The sequence below is a fragment of the Leptosomus discolor genome, chromosome 10 (assembly GCF_034619465.1).
Source record: "Leptosomus discolor isolate bLepDis1 chromosome 10, bLepDis1.hap2, whole genome shotgun sequence".
Lineage (NCBI taxonomy): Eukaryota > Metazoa > Chordata > Aves > Leptosomiformes > Leptosomidae > Leptosomus > Leptosomus discolor.
In genome coordinates this window covers 11,575,655-11,595,218 of record NC_141400.1, presented here as the reverse complement: position 1 = coordinate 11,595,218, position 19,564 = coordinate 11,575,655, and the positions used below count along the sequence as shown (strand labels likewise).

The window sequence follows — 19,564 nt, the reverse complement described above, 5'->3', positions numbered from 1 at the left end:
GGATGCTGCCAGAGCAGCATGAGTGTCCAGAGGGGTCCTGGTGTCCCCAACAGAGCTGGAGGCAACCCAGGTGGTGGAACCAGGACTCTGCTTTTTACTTCTGTGGAGGAGATGCGGCTGGAGAGGGAGGGCTCCAAACCCAAGCCTGTCAGGGGAGTCATTCAAAATAATCTTGAGAAACTGGAGAAACAGCCTGAAAGTGGAGGCTGCAGTTCCAGGCAGATGAGTGCAGGTGCTGCAGTCGGGCACTCAGCACTTCGGGGGGTGCTGCTTTCCCAGCAGTGCTGGGGTCGCGGTGGCTCACGAGTGGGGCAGGACTAAGGGTCACGCTCTGGGGCATTAAACAGACTTGGTACAAACTCGGGATGGGAAGGGCCGCTGCGGAGAGACAGAGGGACCTGCTTGACCCGTTTGCTGCAGGCAGGGCGATGTGCTGGGTGGTGATGCAGAGGGAGATGCTGGGGGGGGGGGCTCTTCCCAGAGCACCCCAGTAGTGCCTGCGACAAAGGGGGGAACCAGGCACTCCAGGACCCCGGCCCCATCAGATCCCTTGGGATTTGATGTTTTAGACATAGCCTGAAGCTCCTTTCTGTGGCTCGGATGTTGCCTCGATGCCAGCACAGGCTGGATGTGCCAGCGACTCCTTGCCCAAGCATGGGGGGTCCCTGCGAGCCCCCACCTCAGCCAGTCCCAAGCCCCTCCTGCCCTGCAGCATCCCGAAGCCGCGCACTCGTGCCCAGGAGGAGGGATGGTGCCTGGTTCTCTGGCCAGCCCCGGCAGGGCTGGGCAAGGGTGAGGGGAGGGCGCATGAGCCATGGCACCACAGGGCCCTGGGGTGCTGCCCACGGGGCTGGTGGCCCTCGGCGAGAGCTCCTCTCCCTGACCAAGCCGGCCTGGCTGAGTCCCCATCAGGCGCCCTCCTCTCCCTGGGTATTTTTAGAAGCAAAGTGCTGTTTAATTGTGAAAAGGCGCAAGGCGGCCGCAGGAGGGGAAGCCAGGCGGCAGCGATAGGGCAGCTCCTTCCGCAGATGGTGCCGGCACGGCTTCAACTGCCGGGGCCGGCTGCCTCTGGGGGGTCAGCGCTGGGCCCCTGTCCCGGCACAATTCCACCAGGAGCTTCTGCCAGCCTCAAAGCTCATGCCATGAGCCTCCACGCATGGGGCCAGCAAGTACAGGGGATGGCCCGGGGATCCTCACCACTGCGAGTACCCCCACCCCTTCCAGCCCCTGGGACCCCGCGGCTGAGCTGCGCCTTCCCTATCAAGGGCTGGCAGGGGCTGGGGGGGGGCTGGCGTTCCTTGGGCTCCGGCTCTCAGGCGCCAGTGGCTGTTTTTAGCCGAGTGAAAGTCCGATGTTTTGAGATTTTCTATTTTGAGTGGCAAAGCTGGAGAAGTAGAGCAGCCCTTGACCCCCTCGGTGTCGGCGCAGAGCAGGGCCGTGAGCCAGGCAGGGCAGGCGTGGGGTGGCTGCTGCCCCCGGGGGGATGTGGTTGCCCCTGGGTCTTCGCCCCATAATTTCTCCCCATGGCCCCCTCACACCTCAGGCTGTGCTGGAGGCTGTTCCCATGTGGTCCCACCTCCCACACTCTCCCAAGGGAGGACGGCCTTTCCAGCACTGGGATGTCATTCCTCCTTTCCCTCATACAGCAAGATCCCGGTGAAGCCCCTGGGCAGGATGTGGGGTGTTGTGCCACAGCCCCGCACCCCTCATACCCCACCGTCGGGTACATATATGCCCCCACAGAGCCGCCATGGCATGACATAGCTCTGTGCTGATGGGCAGCCGGAGGGGACTGTGCCGGCAGAGGCACAGGGCTCGGACTGTGCTGCTGTGGTGGCATGGCCAGCTCAGCCCAGCATTGGTGACGCTGCCACATGGGGGGTTTGTCCCTCCTGCAGCATCTGTGAGGTCCATCCCTTGCACAAGAGGATGCTGAGGGCCATGGGTGTGCAGGGCTTCTTGGTTTTGCCTGGCAGTGGGGAGGGCTGGCACTCGCCGGAGCTGCTGTGGTGAGCTGTCACCACCAGCAGGTCACCCACACTGCAACGAGGATGGGTGGAGTGACCCAGGTGCCAGCGATGGGTGCTGTTTGCTGGGCTCCCCGGAGGCAGACGCCAGCTCCCGGCACAGGCTTTGGCCTCATTTTATTCAACTCCACGCTTCCAAAAGTACCTCGAGATGCACACCAGCGCTGCAGTCCGGGGTCTGTGGTGGGGCCAGGTGCTGCCAGCATTGAGAAGGGCGGGGGCTGCATCCCTCGGTGTTCCAGCGGGGTCCTAAGTGCAATGCCGGCGGGGGATGGAGAGGAGCCGTCGGAAGGCAGCTCGGAAGTCCCGGTTGAAGAGGGTGTAGATGAGGGGGTTGAGGCTGCTGTTGCAGTACCCAATCCAGAAGAAGAAGCTGAAGAGGGGCTTGGAAACACGGCAGCCCTCCCCACAGACAGCCCCCAGGCTGTAGGTGAAGAAGAAGGGGAACCAGCACAGCACGAAGGCCCCCATCACCACCGCCAGCACGACAGTGAAGCGCCGCTCCTGTGCCCGCACCAGCCGCTGCCGGCACAGCAACACGCTCTGGTGCTGGCTCCGGCGCCGCCAGCCCGTCATCCCGACCCCCGGCCCCTTCTTGCTGCTGCTGGTGGGGCGCGGGGAGCGGGTGGCGAGGAGGGCCATCGTCCGACGGGTGGTGAGGTGGTAGATGCGGCAGTAGACGGCGACCATGACGAGGCAGGGGGCAAAGAAGGAGGCGGCACAGGAGGCCAGCACGTACCAGGTCTCCTGGCTCAGCTGGCACTCCCGACCCCCTGGCTGGGCCCGCAGGAGCGGTGGCAGTGCCACCAGGGCTGCCGCCACCCAAACCACCCCGATCATCCCCTTCACCCGCCGGGGGCTGCGGCGCAGGTTGAGCCTGGCTGCTCGGGTGACAGCCCAGTAGCGGTCGAGGCTGATGGCACAGAGGTGCCCGATGGAGGCGGTGCACAGCAGCACGTCCAGCGCCAGGTACAGGCTGCACCACAGGCCACCGAAATACCAGTAACCCATCACCTCGTTGGCCAGCGAGAAGGGCAGGACGAGGACGGCCACCAGGATGTCTGCTGAGGCCAGGGACACCAGGAAGAGGTTCTGTGGGGCCCGCAGGGCCCGGCTGGTGGAGACAGCTGCCACCACCAGCGCGTTGCCCACCAGTGTGGCCAGCAGGACGGCCAGGGTGGCCAGCAGGATGAGCCCTGTGGCCGCAGGCGAGTGCGGGGCGCTGCCGGCAGCGCTGCCATTACCAGAGGCGTTGGAGAGGGCACCGTCTGGTTCCATGCTGGCCCGGCCCCTCAGGTGGACGAAGCCCCATGGGGCTGAACCCCGCCGCGCATGCCCCGCTCACCAGCCCAGCTGCATCTTGTGGCACAGCCCTGGCATCGCTGAGTCCCAGGGGTCATCCCGGCCGCCGCTGCTCCCGTCCTGACCCACTCCGGTGGCAAGGCGGGGGTCGTCCTGGCCTGGTGGCCACCCAGCCAGGCATGCGGGGCGACGGTGGTGCTGGGAGCCCCAGGGCGGCTCCCACGCCAGCCCCGCTGGTTGCATCTCGGGAGGAGGGCGGGCGGGAAGGAGGGAAGGAGGGAGGGACGGGCTGATATCGCTGGCAGGAGCCCAAGCATCTGTGGGCAGTGGGAGAAGCGGTTATTGCCAACACTTAACGGGCTCCTGCCATGGGTGTCGGGGTACCCGATGGGCTGGGGACACTGCCTGGCCGTGCCAAGTCTACATCCCGCTGAGCCCCAGCCCAGCAGCACCACAGCACGTCGCCAGCTGCCCCGTGCTGTGCCCGGCTCCCTGACCCTGCCATGGCACATAGCGGTGCAGCACGGACCCTGCCGGCTCAGCCCTCCGGGGATGGGGTGGGTGGAAGATGCTGCCTGCGGCACGTCAGGACAGGCTGGCTGCAAACTGCGGGCACAGGGTTCATCTGCGGCATCGTCAGCGTGTGCCCCCACGGCACCAGCAGCGTGTTTGGTGGGGGGCACTGGGCCGGGGGGGCTGGCTATGCAGCGGTGGTGTATGGGTGAAGGGGTGGATGGTGGGTGCCTGGCACCGGTGGCTCTGGCGGCAGGTCCGGCAGGGTTTGCAGAGGCGGGAGCCTCTGTGAAGAGACACACACCCGGGGCGCAGGTGCTCGGCGTTTATTAGACACCAATGGAGTGGGGACAGCAGAAACTGGGTGGCCGTGGGAGCGGTGGCCCGGGTGTCCAGTGCCGGCTAGAGCCGAGTGGCACCATGCAGGGGCAGGCGAGGGGAGCCCACCCGGATGATGGGGCTGGGCATCTCCTCGGGGTAGGGGAGCGCGGGGTTGTCCAGCCCCAGCCTGGCCTTGTCGCGGGGAGGGCCCTCACGCTCCTCCCAGCCCTCGGGACTGCGGCAGCGGTCGGTGCAGCAGAGGGTGGCCCGGGTGATGAGCCGGTCGAGGGGCTGCAGCGAGTGCATCCAGGCGGGGAGGAAGTCCCAGGTCTGCAGGCATTTGGGCAAGCGGCCGGGGCTGCGTGCCTGCAGCGCGTTCACCAGCCCCACAAAGAAGAAGAGGCCAAGGAAGGGTGCGCCCACCCCCACCAGCACCCGCCAGCCAGCCATGGAGATGCCGAAGATGAGGGAGGGCAGCAGGAGGAAGCAGACAATGAGGTACAGCACGGCAAACCAGCGGTACTTGGCTGTGCGCTCGCCCAGCGCCTTGGCCATGCGGATGGGCAGGCGGGTGAAGGGCAGTGGGTACCACAGCAGGATGCCGGAGATGTTGAAGAAGAAGTGGCAGAGGGCGATCTGCAGGGACGGCATCTCTGTCGGGTCGGGCATGCGGGCTTCCCCCAGCCCCTGCCTTGCCCAGTGCCCCCCGCCAACCCGGCCATGGCCCCAGGCTGCCCGTACCTGGAAGGAGCTGGCCAGCTTGTCCCCTGGGCTGGCCAGGGCAGCCAGGATGGCCGTGGTGGTGGTGCCAATGTTGGAGCCCAGGGTCAGCGGGTAGGCACGCTCGATGCTGATGACCCCCAGGCCTGTGGGAGAGACACCCCATGCCATCCCATGGTGCCTTGCCAGCGATGTCCCCACACTCTCCCAAGGAAGCACGCCTCCGAGCGCCCCTCTGAGCACCCACGAGCAATTGTGGGTGGACCAGGACATGGCAAGGGACCACCTGTGGCTGGGACTCACCGATCAGGGGTGTGATGGCCGAGGTGAAGACAGAGCTGCTCTGCACCACGAAGGTCATCCCAGCACCCACCACCATGGCGAAGTACCCGGTGAGCCAGCTAAGCGGGTGTGGGAGGTCTGCCACCGCATGGGCATGGGCACGGGCACAGACACAAGCATGGACATGGGTATGGACTTATCAGCTGGGAGCAGCCCAAGGCTCCTACATGGTGCTGGGGAGGGGGCTATGGGGCCAGGCTCTGGCTACAGGGTCAGGCTGTGGTTATGAGGCCAGCCCGGTGGCTAGTGGCCGGGATGGCTGGGAAAAGAGGATGTGGACACCAGGAGGCCATGGCAGCTGTAAGCAGTGTGGGGATCGGGGCAGGCAGGGGGCATGGGGGTCGGGCAGGGCTGGGTCTGCAGATGGCAGGTGAGGATGGGGATGGGTGGCCATGGGGCAGGCAGGGTCTCATCCCACTCACCCCACGGCGGTCCCTGTCCTACTCACCAGTGTTGATGACCTTCTGGATGGCTTTGGCCACCTGCCCCTTGAGCAGGGAGTTGAGGAGTTTGACCAGGAGGATGAGGCAGGTGCAGAGCACAACCAGGGACCCAGCCAGCAGCACCAGCCCCACAGCCAGGTCAGGCAGCGGTGTGTCAGTGAAGAGGTGCTCGCCTGCCCCACAGCACAGCTGGGCAAGGGGCTGGGGCTGGCCCAGCCCCGCTCACAAACCTGCGCCTGCCCCAGACAGCCCCACACCTGGACCCCAGCCCCAACATCTCCCAGCCCTGCCCCACATCACGACTCCAGCCCCATGCCCAGCACTCCTCCATCCCACATACAGCCCCGCAGCCCCACCAGCACCGCCCCAGCCCCATGCCCTGTGCCTTCCAGCCCTGTCCAACGCCCCTGCACCTACTCACACTTCTGCCTGGTGATGTTGTGGAGGCTCTCAATGCCCTTAGTGCTGCAGTGGCCAGGAGCTGTGCAGTTTGGGGTGGGGGCAAGCACCACAGCAGCCATCTGCAGGGAGAGGGTGGGCTGCAGCCAGCTCCACAGCAACCTCAGCCGTCCCCTGCCCACCACCTACCCTCAGTGGGATCGTTTGGTGGCCCCAGCAGGGCCACAGGCACCTCACCTGTGGGGGTGCGGGGCCACACCAGACGCGGATGAGGCTCCGGTTGCGCAGGCTCTCGTCCCCTGTCGCGATGCCTGTGATCACCGACTTGTCCAGCTGCAACAGCACACATGTTGGAGAGGGCCCTTGGGGGCTGAAAGTACCCCCAGCTTGGGCACATCTTCACTGGGATGAGGACACCACTGCCAGCCTGGGGACACTTGGATACAAGCACCATCAAAGGGACACCAGTGCTGGGGACATCATTGCCATCGTGGGGACATCAGTGCTGGGGGACCACCACCAGCCTGGGGACACCATGACTGAGGATACCTGGATGATGAGCTTGGTGAAGGGCTCTGTGATGATCTTCAGCAGGTCAGGCGCATCCTTCCCGCTGCGGATGTTGAAGGTGGCCACGACCAGGCGGGTGACGTGGTGCAGGTACCCGCTCACCACCTCCAGTGGCAGCAGGACCAGCACCGACAACCAGTTGAAGCAGTCATGCACTGTGGCACCGGCAAAGGCCCTGTGTGGAGGAGCCCATCAGCATGGGGTGGCCTCCAGGGAGCAGCCCCCAGCCCCCCGAGGCCCCTCTGTCCTGACCAGCTCTCACCGTTTGAACTCACTGCGGTCGCCAGCCTGCATGAGGGCCACAATGGTGTTGGTGACAGAGGTGCCGATGTTGGAGCCCATGATGATGGGGATGGCAGAGCGCACCTCCAACACTGGGGACAGAGAGACCCACTAGCCCTGCACGGCCTGGCTCAGGGTGACTCCATCCAGCCACCCTGTCCTCCAGCCTCAGGTCTCCGGGAGCCCCCCAGGCGTACTCACGCCCCGAGGAGACCATGCTGACAATGATGGAGGTGGAGGTGGAGGAGCTCTGCACCAGCACAGTCACCAGGATGCCCACCACCAGCCCAGCCACTGGGTTGGAGAGGATGGCATTGTCCTTGAAGATGTCCCCAGCCACCTTGCCTGCAAGAGAGGATGAGTGACAGGGTGCCAGCACGGTGGATGCCACCAGCTGCCCAGACACCCTCGCCACTCTACCTCCAGCCAGCTGGAAGGCAGAGCTGAGCACGTCCAGGGAGCACACGAAGAGGTACAGGAACCCGAACATCAGGGGCACCTTGAGAAGGGAGACACAGATGGACTGGACCCTGGCCCAGCACCCCAGCTCTGTGCGAGACAAGAGAGAGTGTTAAACGCTGGCCGCAGCACGGCTCCAGGCTCCCACAGCCCTACGCCATCCTCCTGTGCTCCCAGTGGGACGAGGCTCATGTCCCCAGCCGTGCCACCACTCCCTGGGTCCCCTCCATCTCCTCCCACCCTGGAGCACCTTGTGCCAAACACCCCCATTGCCTCTCGGCTCTGCCCGCAGCACCTCAGGGAGCTGAGGGTCTCCCCCGCTGTCAGGCAGCTCACCACGCTGGGAGGACTGACGCTGCGGGGCAGTGGGGAGGAATTGCTGCCAGTCCCAGGGACAAAGCTGGGGCTCTCCTAGGCCCACAGTCCTGGCACCCTGAGGTCCCCCCTGGGTGCCTCTGGCAGGTCTCTGGGGGTGCTCCCCAACCTGGGTGCTGTGTGCCCACCACGCAGGGTTCTCACCTGGCTTCTGTAGCTCATCCAAGCCCAGCCGGGGCCCCTGCCAGGGCAGCGCATCCAGCTCGTACCGCTCCCTGCCCTCGCGCAGGCGCCCCGGGGAGCCGGGGCAGGGGAAGCCATGGTCAGGGCAAGGCACCGCACCGACGGCGAAGGGGCAGGTGTGGGCGCCCGGCAGCCGGTGCAGAGCTGGGGAGAGGGGGGCATCCATGTTACGGCCCTGTCCTCACAGGGACGCCCCCCTAGAGAGGAGAGCCAGGCACTGCCTGGGCCAGGGTCTGGCCATAAGCTGAGCTGAGCCCGGTGGAGCACGGAAGAGGAGGAGGAGGAGGGCAGGGGGCACCTACCTTGAGGGCTGGGGCAGTAGGTGAACTGGGGCCCGTGCACCACTCTTCCTCCCCGTACTGGGCAGCGGGGCAGGGCTGGGCTCTCCCTCCGGTAGGGCAGCATCGCTCCTGCTGAGGCTGAGCAGAGGCGGCCGCGCGTCACCGCGGCAGAGCCATGGCTGCACCGCACCGACCACCACCTGCCCCCGAATCCCTGAGGTGCTGGCACCACCGAGGAGCACCATCCCATCACCCGATGGTCCCCTGGGCCACCGGCCACCACTGTCCCACCCCAGTGAGCTCCTGCAAGGGCAGGCAGGGGACATGGGGAGGGGACCCCTCCTGCCCAGGGCCCTGCTCACCTGGGGATGGCCGGGCACTCAGGGCAGCACCATGTCCACATGCCACATCCATGCGTCCCTCCACTGAAGTGGCCCACGGGGCACCGTGGCCCTTTATACTCACGCCAAGAGCAAAGTCTAAGGAGCCACACATTGCCCCTCGCCTCCGCTCTCGCTGCTCACCTCCTCCCCAGAAATTCCTGCAGTTAATGGGTAACCCTGCAGCATCCCGTCAGCTGCAGCCCAGGGCCAGGATGGGGCATGCGCCCCTGGGGTACCATGCTGTTGGCACACCCTGCCTCGCCTGCCCGAGGCTCAGCATCGCCCCTGGGTGAGTGGCAGCTGGTGTGGTGGGGAGCGAAGCCAGAGCAGTGCTGGAGCCCAGTGCCTGAGGGGTGATTCCGGAGCAGCCTCAGCTCTCCATCACTTAGTGCCAGGTGCTTCATCCCCTGCATGAGGAGGAGGAGGAGAAGGGCTTGGTGGTGGTGCTGCCAGAGCATCTCAAACTGGAGGTGAGGCCACACGCACATCCACCATCCTCGAGCCATCTGAGCACCAGCCGCAAGGGAGCCAGCTCTGCCCAGGCCATGCGCCCTCCTCACCACCAGGACATTGGTGGTGGGTTACGTCGGCACCAGCGTGGTCCCAGTGTCCTGTCACTGGTGGTGACAGTGGCATGTGGCCCGGCTCAGCCTGTGCCCGTGGCTCAGCACAGAGCAGCCAGCAACGCTGCGAGGGCTGCGTGGGGCAGAGCCTGCATCTTCCCAGCACATGTGATGCCGGGGTGGGCAGGAGCAGAACGACGCCAGCGCTGCCGTCACCACCTCCTCGACGCCGTTTATCATTACCCGCGGTTTACGCACCTCTGGCCAAGTTTCCATCCACCCGCAAGGCACCCGGACAGCTTGTGTCCACGTCTGCCCTGGGGGAGAGCCAGGAGCCAAAGGCCCCTCCAGCCCTGGTGCCTGGGGGGAGCGGGCACGGAGGGGCCATGCGGTTGCCACATCCTCACTTCTCCGGCATCGGACACTCCCCAGACCCACCACCATAGACTGCGACTGTATGGGGGGAGCAAGGGGAGATCCCTTAGGTACCCCAGGGTGCTCTGGGACAGCCTGGGGACATCCCTGCCACGGCTGAGGCATCACTGAACCTCCAAACTGATGGAGCTGAATGCCCCGGAGGCGCCACAGGAGGGAACATGTCCTGCCTCTGCAGGACCTGGGGACCCTTCTGGCCAGGGGGTGCAGCTGGTGGCACCAGCAGAGCCCTGTGCCAGGCTGCAGTGGGCAGGAGGCCAGTGTCCGTGCTTGCCCCATGCCCAGGGGCTCTTGGCCAGCTGCCCCCACAATCATTAACCCAGTGAGGCTCTGGCAGCTCTGGCTGTCACTCATTGACAGGGTCAGGGCTGAAGTCCTCAGCCATGCCGGCCCCACAGCTTCCCCTACAGCATCAGTGGTGCCGGGAAAACAAACTCCTGGCACTGCCCCTTGCTGCTGGGCAGGGTGGCACCGGAGGCAAGGGCTGGCTCCAGCCCTGCCCTGGCCCCGGGGGTGCTCCGTGGGGTATGGGGGGGCTGGGAGGACACTGCTGCCAGGAAAAGAAGAGTCCGGCCTCAGCAGTGGAGGAAGGAGAGGGACACGCATCCAGGCAATGCTCTTTATTTTCCCCGGTTTCACACCACAGATGGGACTGAGCAGCACCATGGAGAAACAGGGGGGCTCTGACCAGGCAGCCATGCCCCCCCCATCCCTGGGTGAGCCCCAGGGCTGCCTTGGGCCACCCCTCTGCCTCTGGCCAGGCAGTGGTGACGGAGCGGTGACCCAGGGCACAGCCAGGAAGCACACACAGAGGATGGAGGGATCTCCTGGCTGCTGTCGAGGGGCCGTCTCCATGGCAGATTGGGTCTGGGACCTCTGGGGACACAGGGCTGCTGGGGATGGAGACCCACAGGGCACAGCTAGATCTGGCAGAGCCGGGCTCAGCGTTACAGCCCAGCACAGCCACCGCCAGGGATGCCAGGCTGGGCACACGCTGGGTACCCACACACCAGGCTGAGATGCTCAGCACCCAGGGGTGCTGCGTTCCTCTGCCACCAGGCAGGCCTGTCCCCAAGGGCTGAGCACCCACAGCCCCAGGCAGGCCGGGGCAGGGGCCCTACAGGGAACTGCTCCTGTGGGTCACTTCAGCAGCCACCCACACAGGGTCTCCCTGAGGGGAGGAGGAAGGCTTCTTTGGCACGACCTGCTGGCTCTGCCTCTATCTGCCTGGGGCAGGAGCCAGCTGCCCTGCTCCACAATGGCAGCGCTATTGTGGCAGGATCAGGCCCAGCCACACTCATGCAATGCAGATGGCAACAACCTGCCCAGGGCACAGGCCATCAGGGCCGTGCTCACCCTCCCTGGGAAGGGTAGACCTGCACATCCACAACAGGGGAAGCCCTGTTCCTGCGGGGGTCAGGGACTGGATCTGGCCCTCAGGTCCAGACATGCGTTCTCCTGACCCTGCCTGCCCACAGCACCAGGGTTCAGGGCTGGCGCCTGCCTTGCCACCCCACCCACCCTCTCTGTCCTGCTTGCCCTTCGGCTGGAAGGGTGCTTTCCCCACCTGAACGGTCAGCGGAGCTGTGCCAGCCCGGCACAGGCAGGATTTGCTGGGCGGGCAGCTCTGCTGCAGGCAGAGCGGGCAGAGGCACTGGGCAGGACAGTGCCAGGCATGCGTGGGACGTTGCAAAGTGCTTTGCAACGGGGGTTCAAACTATGTACAGGACTCCCTTGACGTGCACCAGGATGAGACCCCACCAAGGGGTATGGCAGCTGCTCAACCACTCACAGCGACACGACACGACAGTTTGGGACAGGACGCAGACGAATCTTCAGTCCAGGCAGTGTCGGCAGTGCAGGGCAGGGGCCGGTTGGGCCCCGTGTTGAACCTCAGCATGGCCCGGGGGTACCACGCACCGGGTATGGACGTGCAGCAGGACTCATCGGAGCTCATGGTCAACCGGAGGCTGAGCCGGTGTGGGCTCTGTGGGCTGAGGATTGCCATTTCCCTCGGAGCCTGGGTGAGGGGCGCAGGGCTGATCCAGCCCTTCACAGGTGCTGTTGTCCTGCCCAGGGAGCTGGAGAAAGTCAGGCAGGACCAGGTCCTCCTTGGAGAGCAGCCCACGCTGGTCGTTGGCCCGGCAGCTCTGGGCACGGTTCAGCAGCTCCACCAGCCCTGGGGGAAATGCAGGTCACCCACCTAAGCCCGGCACTCGAGCGCCTGTCCTGACACCTCGGCTGCCCTCTCCACCTGATATGACCCTGAACGTGTCCCAAGCACAGCACCTGCACCTTCTCCCTGCTCTACACCAGCACCCTTGGCACGCTGCACCCATCCCCAGCACACCAGGGGGACCCCAAGTCCCCCATAGCCCATCCCCACCTTCACAGGACCCTACACGCATCCCCAGCAGACCAGGAGCCCTGCATCCCTCACCTCGTGATTACCCCAGCCCCTCAGTTTTCAGACACCCCAAGTCTCACCTTCCAGGTCGTACGTGCGGCGGTTCAGGTTTGTGGCAGCTGAAGACCGGGGCCGGGAGAAGGAGGAGGGCATCTCCCACAACGTGTCTGACTCTGCTCCTGTTGGGCTTCCCTCCTGAGATGAGCAGCCCAGGCTTCAGCAACAGGGCAAGGAGGTAGCGCTCTCCCAGCCCACATCCACATTGCCCTCCTGCAGCCTGGCTCCCGCCGCGGCACACACTGCTCAGCCCCACGGCATGTGCCGGGGTTGCAGCAGGGCCTGCCTTCCCCACAGACCATGGCAGCAGCCGTGGGGGCATCTCTGACCGGGGTGGTGGGATCTGGAGCTCACCTCGCTCTGGAGTGGGGAGGGGGCAGCCGCAGCGCTCTCCGTCCCTCGCCTGTCTGCAAGGTAAGTGATGCTCAGCGCCCTGTGCCAGCACTTTGGTCCTGGCCCAGCCCGTGACAGGACTGAGCCCACCCCCGGGAGCAGGAGCCATGGCCAGCAGGAAGCAGTCTGGCCTTGTGAGTGCTCTGTGGGGGGACATGGCTTGGGGGGGGTGAACACGGCTTGCGGGGGTGGGGAGCCACTTTACCTGCCGGTGTTTCCAGGACGAGTTTCTGAGCAGCCACAGTGCTGACCAGCTTCTCCAGGTCCACGGCAGCCGGCTCACCTTGCTGCAATGGGAAGAGCCAGCCGGTGTCACGCTCGCTGCGGCACGGCGAAGGCAGCCAGGCTGAGGACCTGTGAGCTCCCTGGCCAGACCCTGCCAGGTCATGGGCTGCACAGCGCAGAGCACACCCACCAGTCCCTCCCAGCCCGTGGCGGGGTGCCACAGCCCGTCTCAAACACCGGTGACTCTTCGCGGAACCGCAGGCTGCTGCCGGCATGGACCACTACTCCCCATTGCCTGGTCACTGCTGGCAGCCCCTGGCCCAAGCCCCAAACCTGGGGCTCCCCCACGACAGCACCCCAGCCACAGGAGGCTGGGGCCGTGCCCACCGAGCCGCGAGCCCTCACCCGCCGCAGCAGCGCCAGCTCCACGCTCACGCCGTACTTCCCCAGCACGGGCTGCAGCGCTTCCCGGATGCGCTTGGTGGACTTCGCCGTGATGCGGATGGTCTTATTGAGGGAGGAGATTTCCAGGCTGCAGAGGGGGAGAAGAGGCTGTCTGCAGGCAAGCACGGCCAGGCAGGGCAGGCAGGGGCAGAGCCGGGGTGTCTGGGACTGCCAGGGCAGCGGGGTTGGGTATGGGGCACCGTGGGTGGCCACGTGTGATGTGGACTGGACACATGTGGCAACAGCATGAACCCCAAAGCTCCCACTCACTCAAAGCTTATCCTGTTCTCCAGCTTCACCTCCTGGTCTGCCAACACGGAGCACTCCTGGTCCAGCACCAGCGCTTTCTACAAGGGCCAAACCGTCAGGAAAGAGCCAGCAGGGCGGCATGTGCTCCCAGCCCAGGGACAGTCTGGCTGGCAGGAGCCCCCCTCTCCCCGCTGCCTGCCCTACCTGCTCATTCCCCACCAGGTAGACCTTGATGTCGGGGAGGCTGAAGCCACGCTTCTCGCATATCCCCGCCAGCATGTCACGGATGGAGTGGCCGGGCCGGACAGAGGCCAGCGAGGCCGTGCCATCGGGCAGGTACACGCAGCAGTACTTCATGGGCTTGGCCGGCAGCTCTGCCTCGCTGCCCCCCAGGCTCTTCCGATGGCCCTGTGGGAGGGATGTGGTGGGATGAGCCTGGCTGGTGGCAGCGGGATGCCATGGGGCTGGCGCAGCGATGACTCACCTCTGCCCAGGGACTGGTGGCCGTGCTGGAGGAGGACAGGAAGCCCAGGTCCAGGCTGGCCGAGGAGTTGAGTGAGCCCTGGGACTCCCGCCACAGCATGGCGCTCCCACCGCCTTCTCCCCCCTCTAGGACAGACCAGAGTGATGGTGGTGGGGGGCCGCAGGCATCCTTTGGGGGTGACAGCCCCTCTGCCCCACTCGGCACAGCACCTACCTGCCCAGGAGGGCTCTCGCCGCTCTCCCTTCCTGAAGGACCGGCGGGGGCTGCGGTTGGCACCACTGCCCACCGCCTCCACGCCCAGCGGCAGGGACTTGCCCAGCTTCAGTTTCGACTTCTGGGGTGAATGGAGAAGCATCTCAGCACGGGGACATCCAAGGCTGGCCCTTCCCTCTCCCCAGTCCCCTGACCAGCTTGTCTGTCCTCAGCCTGGGGCTGGGTTTGCTCCGAGCAGCGGGGAAGGGACCTGGAACCGTTTTCTCAGGCAAAGGGACAGGCCCCGTCTGTCACTTCGCACCCCACTCACCTTGCTGAGATCAGGGGGGGGGCTGCTGCTGCGGGAGTGGGGCCGCAGGTCGGGCAGGGGCTGCCCCTGGCTCTCTGCCTGCAGGCAGGCCTGGTAGAGCGGGGATTTCACGAAGCGCGTGTAGCTGTCGAACTTCATCAGGTTAAAGATCTGCAAAGGGAGGACGCGTGTGCCGAAGACCCCCGCCCGCCTACAGCTCGCTCCGGCCGCTGCCCCGTGGCGCGGCCCCACGGTGACAGCAGCGATGCTGTGTGATGCGTGGGGTGGTCCCGCAGCCCCCATCCCGTGGGTGGGGTGAAGCACGGGTGCTGCTTGTACCTGGAGCTGCTGGATACGAAACATGTCCGGGGAGGGGTTGGCCAGCATGTCCTCCCCAATCCAGGCCTGTTTGTCAATGTTCACGGGACTGACCGAGTGGCTGGAGAGGAATTCATCGTAGATCCGCCGTGCCTCCTGGGCCAGCTAGGGGAGGGGGGGGGGTTAAGGCTGAGACCAGGAGCCCCCTCCCCTCCCTCCTGGGAGCCCCTGGCTCACCCCACGAAGCCACCTGAGCCCTGAGGGGCCAAGTTCACCCTGGGACTATCTCGGTACCTGGGCTTCAGGATGGGCATTGGAGCCATCTGCCCCCACCCAGTGCCAAGCTCTAGGCACAACACACTGGTCTCTCCATGGAGGTACAGCCCGACGTAGGAACTGTCCCCTGCAGCTGCGTGGCTCTGTCCCTGTGATCCCCAGTCCAGATCTCTGCCCTTGGTCTCTTTTGTCCTCCCAGCAGCACTCGCCACCCTCTGGCTGCCCCGGGCTGGAGAAGCATGCCCTGCTCCATGGGGCAGGCAGTCCTGGCTGTGGCTTTTCAGATGCACATCACATCCATCTCCTTCCCTCCCACAAGAGCCCCCAGCTTGCTCAGCCTCCCAGAACAGGGGTCTGTCAGGACTGTGGGACATGCAGGCATGACAGCCACCTCCACCTCTGCCCATGTTCCTCCCAGCAGCTGTGTGACCCAGGCTCAGCTGCACCGTGGCTGCACGGAGGCCGGTACCTGCTGCGTGTCGCCGGCTGGGATCTGCTGGAAGCGCTCGCACGCCTGCCAAAAGTAGACGTTTTCAGCGCTGAACTCCTTCTTGAGGAACTCCTGCGGGGCAGAGAGAGCTGCTGGCCTGGCCGGCACTGTGGCTGTGGGATGGGAGCGGGGACTGAGGTCTGGGCTGTGGCACTCACGGTGAAGTAGGTGACAGCCACGCGGTCCTGCAGCAGCGTCTCGAAGGATTCGGCCCAGCTGACCACAGAGCCCTGTGCTGAGCCACAGGTGGCTGGGGGTCCCGGCAGGCTGTTCACACTGTGGTTGCTGCCACGGGCCCTGGAGGCATTTAACTCTGAGAGAGAAAAAAGGTCAGGTCTGGATGCCCAGCGTCACTCCCCGTCACCAGCAGCCCTCTGTACCTGCCGTGAGTTCATCCACCCCATCCCGACCAGAGCCAGCGAGCCCTCAGGTAGGGGACACGAGGAGCACCACAGCGGCATCCTCAGCAGACTGAGGGCTGTGATGACACTTTCTGGTGTGACAGCCCCCCCTGCCAGTGCTGGCTGTCCTCCCCTCCCCAGGGTGTCACCGTGACTCCACCCGTGACTCATCTCCCAAAGGAACAAAGCTGATGCGTGGGGAAGGCACCCTGCCAGGGAGGAAAAGCAGGGTGGAAGGGGACACGGGGGGCACACAGCGTGGAGGGAAGCTCGGAGGATGGGTAGAGGTGGCTGAACTTACCTTCTGCATTCCTCCAGCCATGACAAAGAACAAACCCAGCCAGAGGAGGGCACAGAAAGTGTCATCGCCCCCTCCCAGCCCTAAGGAAACCCTCCCTTGGGGAAACCCAAGGTGACCATGCATTCAAATGGAGTTCCTCCAGAAGTTCCCAGGGACAATCCCAGCTTTTGAACTGGTTTGGCTGCTGAGCAACTGAGAGCAGGGGGTCATTTGCAAGAAAAGGTAAGGGTATGGAAGCAAGACTCTCCCTGCAAAGCCAGTGGGAGCAGAGGAGGCAGCAGGCTGCTGCTTTGCCGGGCTCCCCACTCTTTTCCTCCTGTCCAAAACACGGCATAACTGTGCACGTCCTGCCTGTGCAGGTGGGAACATCAGCCACCAGCACACCGCGCTGGAAGGATCCTGCAGCGGGCCCAGACAGGCGGATGGGCCACCTGAGATATCAGCTGCACAATGAGGCAGACGGACAGTCAGACAGACTCCCCGAGGGAACCTGGGGCTGGCCAATACCCAGGTTCTGCTTGCCCTGGGAAGCCCCTCAGCCCCCAGCACCCAAGGGTGCCAGCTGAGCAGCCAGAAGGGAGGTACAGGCACAATGGGGCCGTGCGGGAGGGATGGCGGGGGGTATGGTGAGTCCCTGGCAGAGGGCTCAGCCCAGCATTGCGGTGGCCCAGCCATGCACCTGCCCATGGCAGAGCCTGTGCTGACACAGGACCTGGCTCTCTGCTGGCTCCTTGCCCCTGGCACCAGGCTGGCTGTGGGCTTCCCCCTCCCCTGAAGACGGTGCTGGCCTCCTGTCCCAGACCAAAGAGCAGCCTTACCTCCATCTGACACAGCCGGGCCCTGCGGGGGTGGAGAGAAGAGAGGTGAGAGGGGCCACACGGCTTCTGCCAGCCCGGTGGAGCGGTACCCGGGCAGGCGGCAGCGTCAGGGCAAGCCCAATCTGAACTCAGGAGCAAGGGACACAGGCTGCTGGCACACACCACTCTGGTGTTAGTTGCCACCGGGACAGATGCCCCATGGCAGAGGGAGGACACGGGGCCCCCAGCCCGGGAGCAGTGAGTTAGAGTTGGGGGGTTACAAGGGGTGCGAAGCTTTTCTCCCACCTCCCCTGCATCTACTGCCCTGGGGCCAGGCCAGCAATTGGGAAAGGGCAGATGCTATCAGACGAAACCTTGCCACGGCTGCCCGGGGAGGAGAGAAGCAGCCTCCCCAGCACAGGAAGAGGAGGGGAGGAGGGGAGGGAAGGAAGGACAACCACAGCCCTAGGCAGGCAAACTGCCTGCTCCCTCCTTCCTTGGGGCCTGGGGCTACTGGAGGGCAGATGCCTAAAACCAAGGACCAGGTGCTGCCAGCCTAGGGCAGAGCAGGTCAGGGTGCCTTGCAGCAACCCCTGGGCCGCCCCAGACACCAGCTGTGGGCATGCGGTACCCCAGGACCCACAGCAAGCATGGAGATGGGCAGAGCCTCCACAGTCAAAGCCCAAGCCAAGCACACCCTGCACTGCGCTGCCTCTCATTGCCCACCTGCAGCCACGCTGACGTGGTGCCCTCGACCTGGCTGGCCTGTGCCCCCCACCCTGCCAGCCCCACACACCTCAGCCTGCCCTGCACACCCCCTGCCTGTCCTCATCCCAGCCCTACACACCCCAGTCCCGCTATCCCACCCCTGCCTGTCCCTGCTACCCCACCCCACATGCCACTGACATGCCCCTTACCCCAGCCCCACACATCCCAGCCCTGCCTGCCCATTACCCCAGCCCCACATACCCCTATCTTGCCAGCTCCGTGCTCTTCCCCATGCATCCCTGCTGCCCACACAGCTCTGCCCGTGTCATCCAGCCCCACACACCCCAGCACTGCTGACTCCTGCTGTCCCATCCCCACATCACTGCTTGTCCGTTACCCTGGTGCCATGCACCCCCACTTCTGTCTCTGTCTCAGCCTCATAAACCGCAGCCTGCTCATTATCCCAGCCCCATACGTCCCTGCCTGCCCCAATACCCCTCTACATCTCTGCCTGCTTTGGATACCCAAGCCCCATACTGTCCTGCCTGCCCAGTACCCAGCCCCACACCCCCCGCCTGCCTGTTATCCACCCCACACCCCTCTGCCTGCCCAGCACCCAGCTGCACAGTGCCCTGCCTGCCTGCTACCCAGCCCCACAGCCCCTGCCTGCCCCTTATTGTCTCCACACCCCTCTGCCTGCCCGGTACCAAGCCCCACACATCCCTCTGCCTGCCCAGCACCCAGCCCCGCACCCTCCTGCCTGCCCTTTATCCGCCCCACACCTTCCTGCCTGCCCCCATACATCCATTTGCCTGTCCCTGACCCATCCCACACCCCCCCTGCCCGCCCGGTACCCGGTCCCACCCCACCCCCCCCCCCCGCCCGGTACCGGGCCCCACACCCTCCTGCCCGCCCGGTACCCAGCCCCACGTCGTGCCGCCGGGCGGGGCAGCCCCCGGGGATGGGGACCGGCGCCCCGGGCCAGGCCGGGACTCACCATGCGGCCGTTGTGGACCAGCAGCAGCTTGGCCTTGCCCTGCATCCCTGGCACCGCCCGGCCGAGCGCGCTACCGGCGCGGCCCGCGGCCCCGCAGCATCCCCGGCCGGCGGCGCAGCGCGGCTCTCCCGGCGCGGCCCGGCCCGGCGCTCCCCGGCACTACCGCTTTCGGCTGCCACAGGAAGTGTCGCCATGGGAACCGAGACCGCAGCGGGGGGAGCGGAGCCGCCCTCCCGCCCCACGCCGCCGCCGCCGCCACCGGCGCCGCCCCGGTGGGCACCGGCTCCAGCTCCGGGCCGGGAGGCCCCGCGGCCCCGGCGCATCCCTGTCCCCATCCCTGTCTCCATCTGCATCCACAGCCGTGCTCCCATCCCCATCTGCATCCCTGGTCCCATCCACATCCACATCCGCGACTCCATCCCCATCTGCATCCTTGTTCCCATCCTTGTTCCCATCCTCACCTCTGTCCCTACCCAAATCCCCATCCCCCTCAGTCCCCATCACCAGCACGGCCTGTGCACCCCACTGCCACCACTCCCAGCAGCCTGGGCAGCCCGAGTGGGCTCCTCCCGGGCATCACGTCACCCCAGGAAAGGGGGGTGCAGGGGCAAGGGGGCATCAACATGCCCAAAACACACCTCTCCCCACGCCAAGTGGTGGGTCTGGGGTTGGCCCCCAGGGCCGAGCTGCTGCTGCTGCCATTTGCAGCTGGTGTTTGGGTAGAGCTGCCTGCGCCGCGGACGCCGGCAGAACCTGGCAGAGAGGAGCGGTGGACGTGCAGCTTGGAGTCACCAAAGTGATGCCTAAGCAGTTTTGCCCATCTCCTAAGGTCGGGGTTCCATGTTGATCAGCAACCACAAACCAGTCGAGGATATTTTAGGGTATTTGTTAGGAAATATATGTTAACTAACAGTACA

At 65.5% G+C, this 19,564-nt stretch overlaps 3 protein-coding genes across 4 annotated transcripts; all 3 read right to left on the bottom strand.

Moving 5' to 3' along the window:
* Positions 1 to 2,256: 2,256 nt before the first annotated feature.
* On the bottom strand, positions 2,257 to 3,344 carry LOC147414788 (alpha-2Da adrenergic receptor-like). The gene has a single exon (XM_086470936.1). The coding sequence runs from the start codon at positions 3,303 to 3,305 to the stop codon at positions 2,277 to 2,279; it is 1,029 nt and encodes a 342-aa protein (XP_086327062.1). The 5' UTR covers positions 3,306 to 3,344; the 3' UTR covers positions 2,257 to 2,276.
* Positions 3,345 to 4,244: 900 nt separating this feature from the next.
* SLC34A1 (solute carrier family 34 member 1) lies at positions 4,245 to 8,786 on the bottom strand. 2 transcript variants are annotated; one of them, XM_086470924.1, is made up of 14 exons: positions 8,742 to 8,786; positions 8,580 to 8,670; positions 8,239 to 8,355; positions 7,898 to 8,080; positions 7,340 to 7,468; positions 7,121 to 7,264; positions 6,900 to 7,011; positions 6,617 to 6,812; positions 6,305 to 6,400; positions 6,090 to 6,189; positions 5,674 to 5,841; positions 5,187 to 5,303; positions 4,905 to 5,029; positions 4,245 to 4,799 (listed from the first exon to the last, which is right to left on the bottom strand). In XM_086470924.1, exons 1-14 carry the CDS (start codon positions 8,784 to 8,786, stop codon positions 4,245 to 4,247), a joined length of 2,178 nt encoding a protein of 725 aa, XP_086327050.1. The 2 variants fall into 2 exon arrangements, with proteins under 2 accessions (XP_086327050.1, XP_086327051.1); XM_086470925.1 differs by lacking the exons at positions 8,580 to 8,670; positions 8,742 to 8,786 and having other exon boundaries at positions 6,090 to 6,207; positions 8,239 to 8,341.
* A 2,402-nt stretch (positions 8,787 to 11,188) lies between these two features.
* Positions 11,189 to 18,692, bottom strand: RGS14 (regulator of G protein signaling 14). The gene is made up of 15 exons (XM_086470977.1): positions 18,648 to 18,692; positions 16,964 to 16,985; positions 15,602 to 15,756; positions 15,423 to 15,515; positions 14,699 to 14,842; positions 14,381 to 14,530; positions 14,071 to 14,191; positions 13,858 to 13,982; positions 13,578 to 13,781; positions 13,395 to 13,471; positions 13,086 to 13,212; positions 12,661 to 12,742; positions 12,417 to 12,469; positions 12,086 to 12,200; positions 11,189 to 11,777 (listed from the first exon to the last, which is right to left on the bottom strand). The coding sequence occupies exons 1-15, from the start codon at positions 18,690 to 18,692 to the stop codon at positions 11,542 to 11,544; spliced, it is 1,749 nt and encodes a 582-aa protein (XP_086327103.1). The 3' UTR covers positions 11,189 to 11,541.
* Between the last annotated feature and the right edge of the window lie 872 nt (positions 18,693 to 19,564).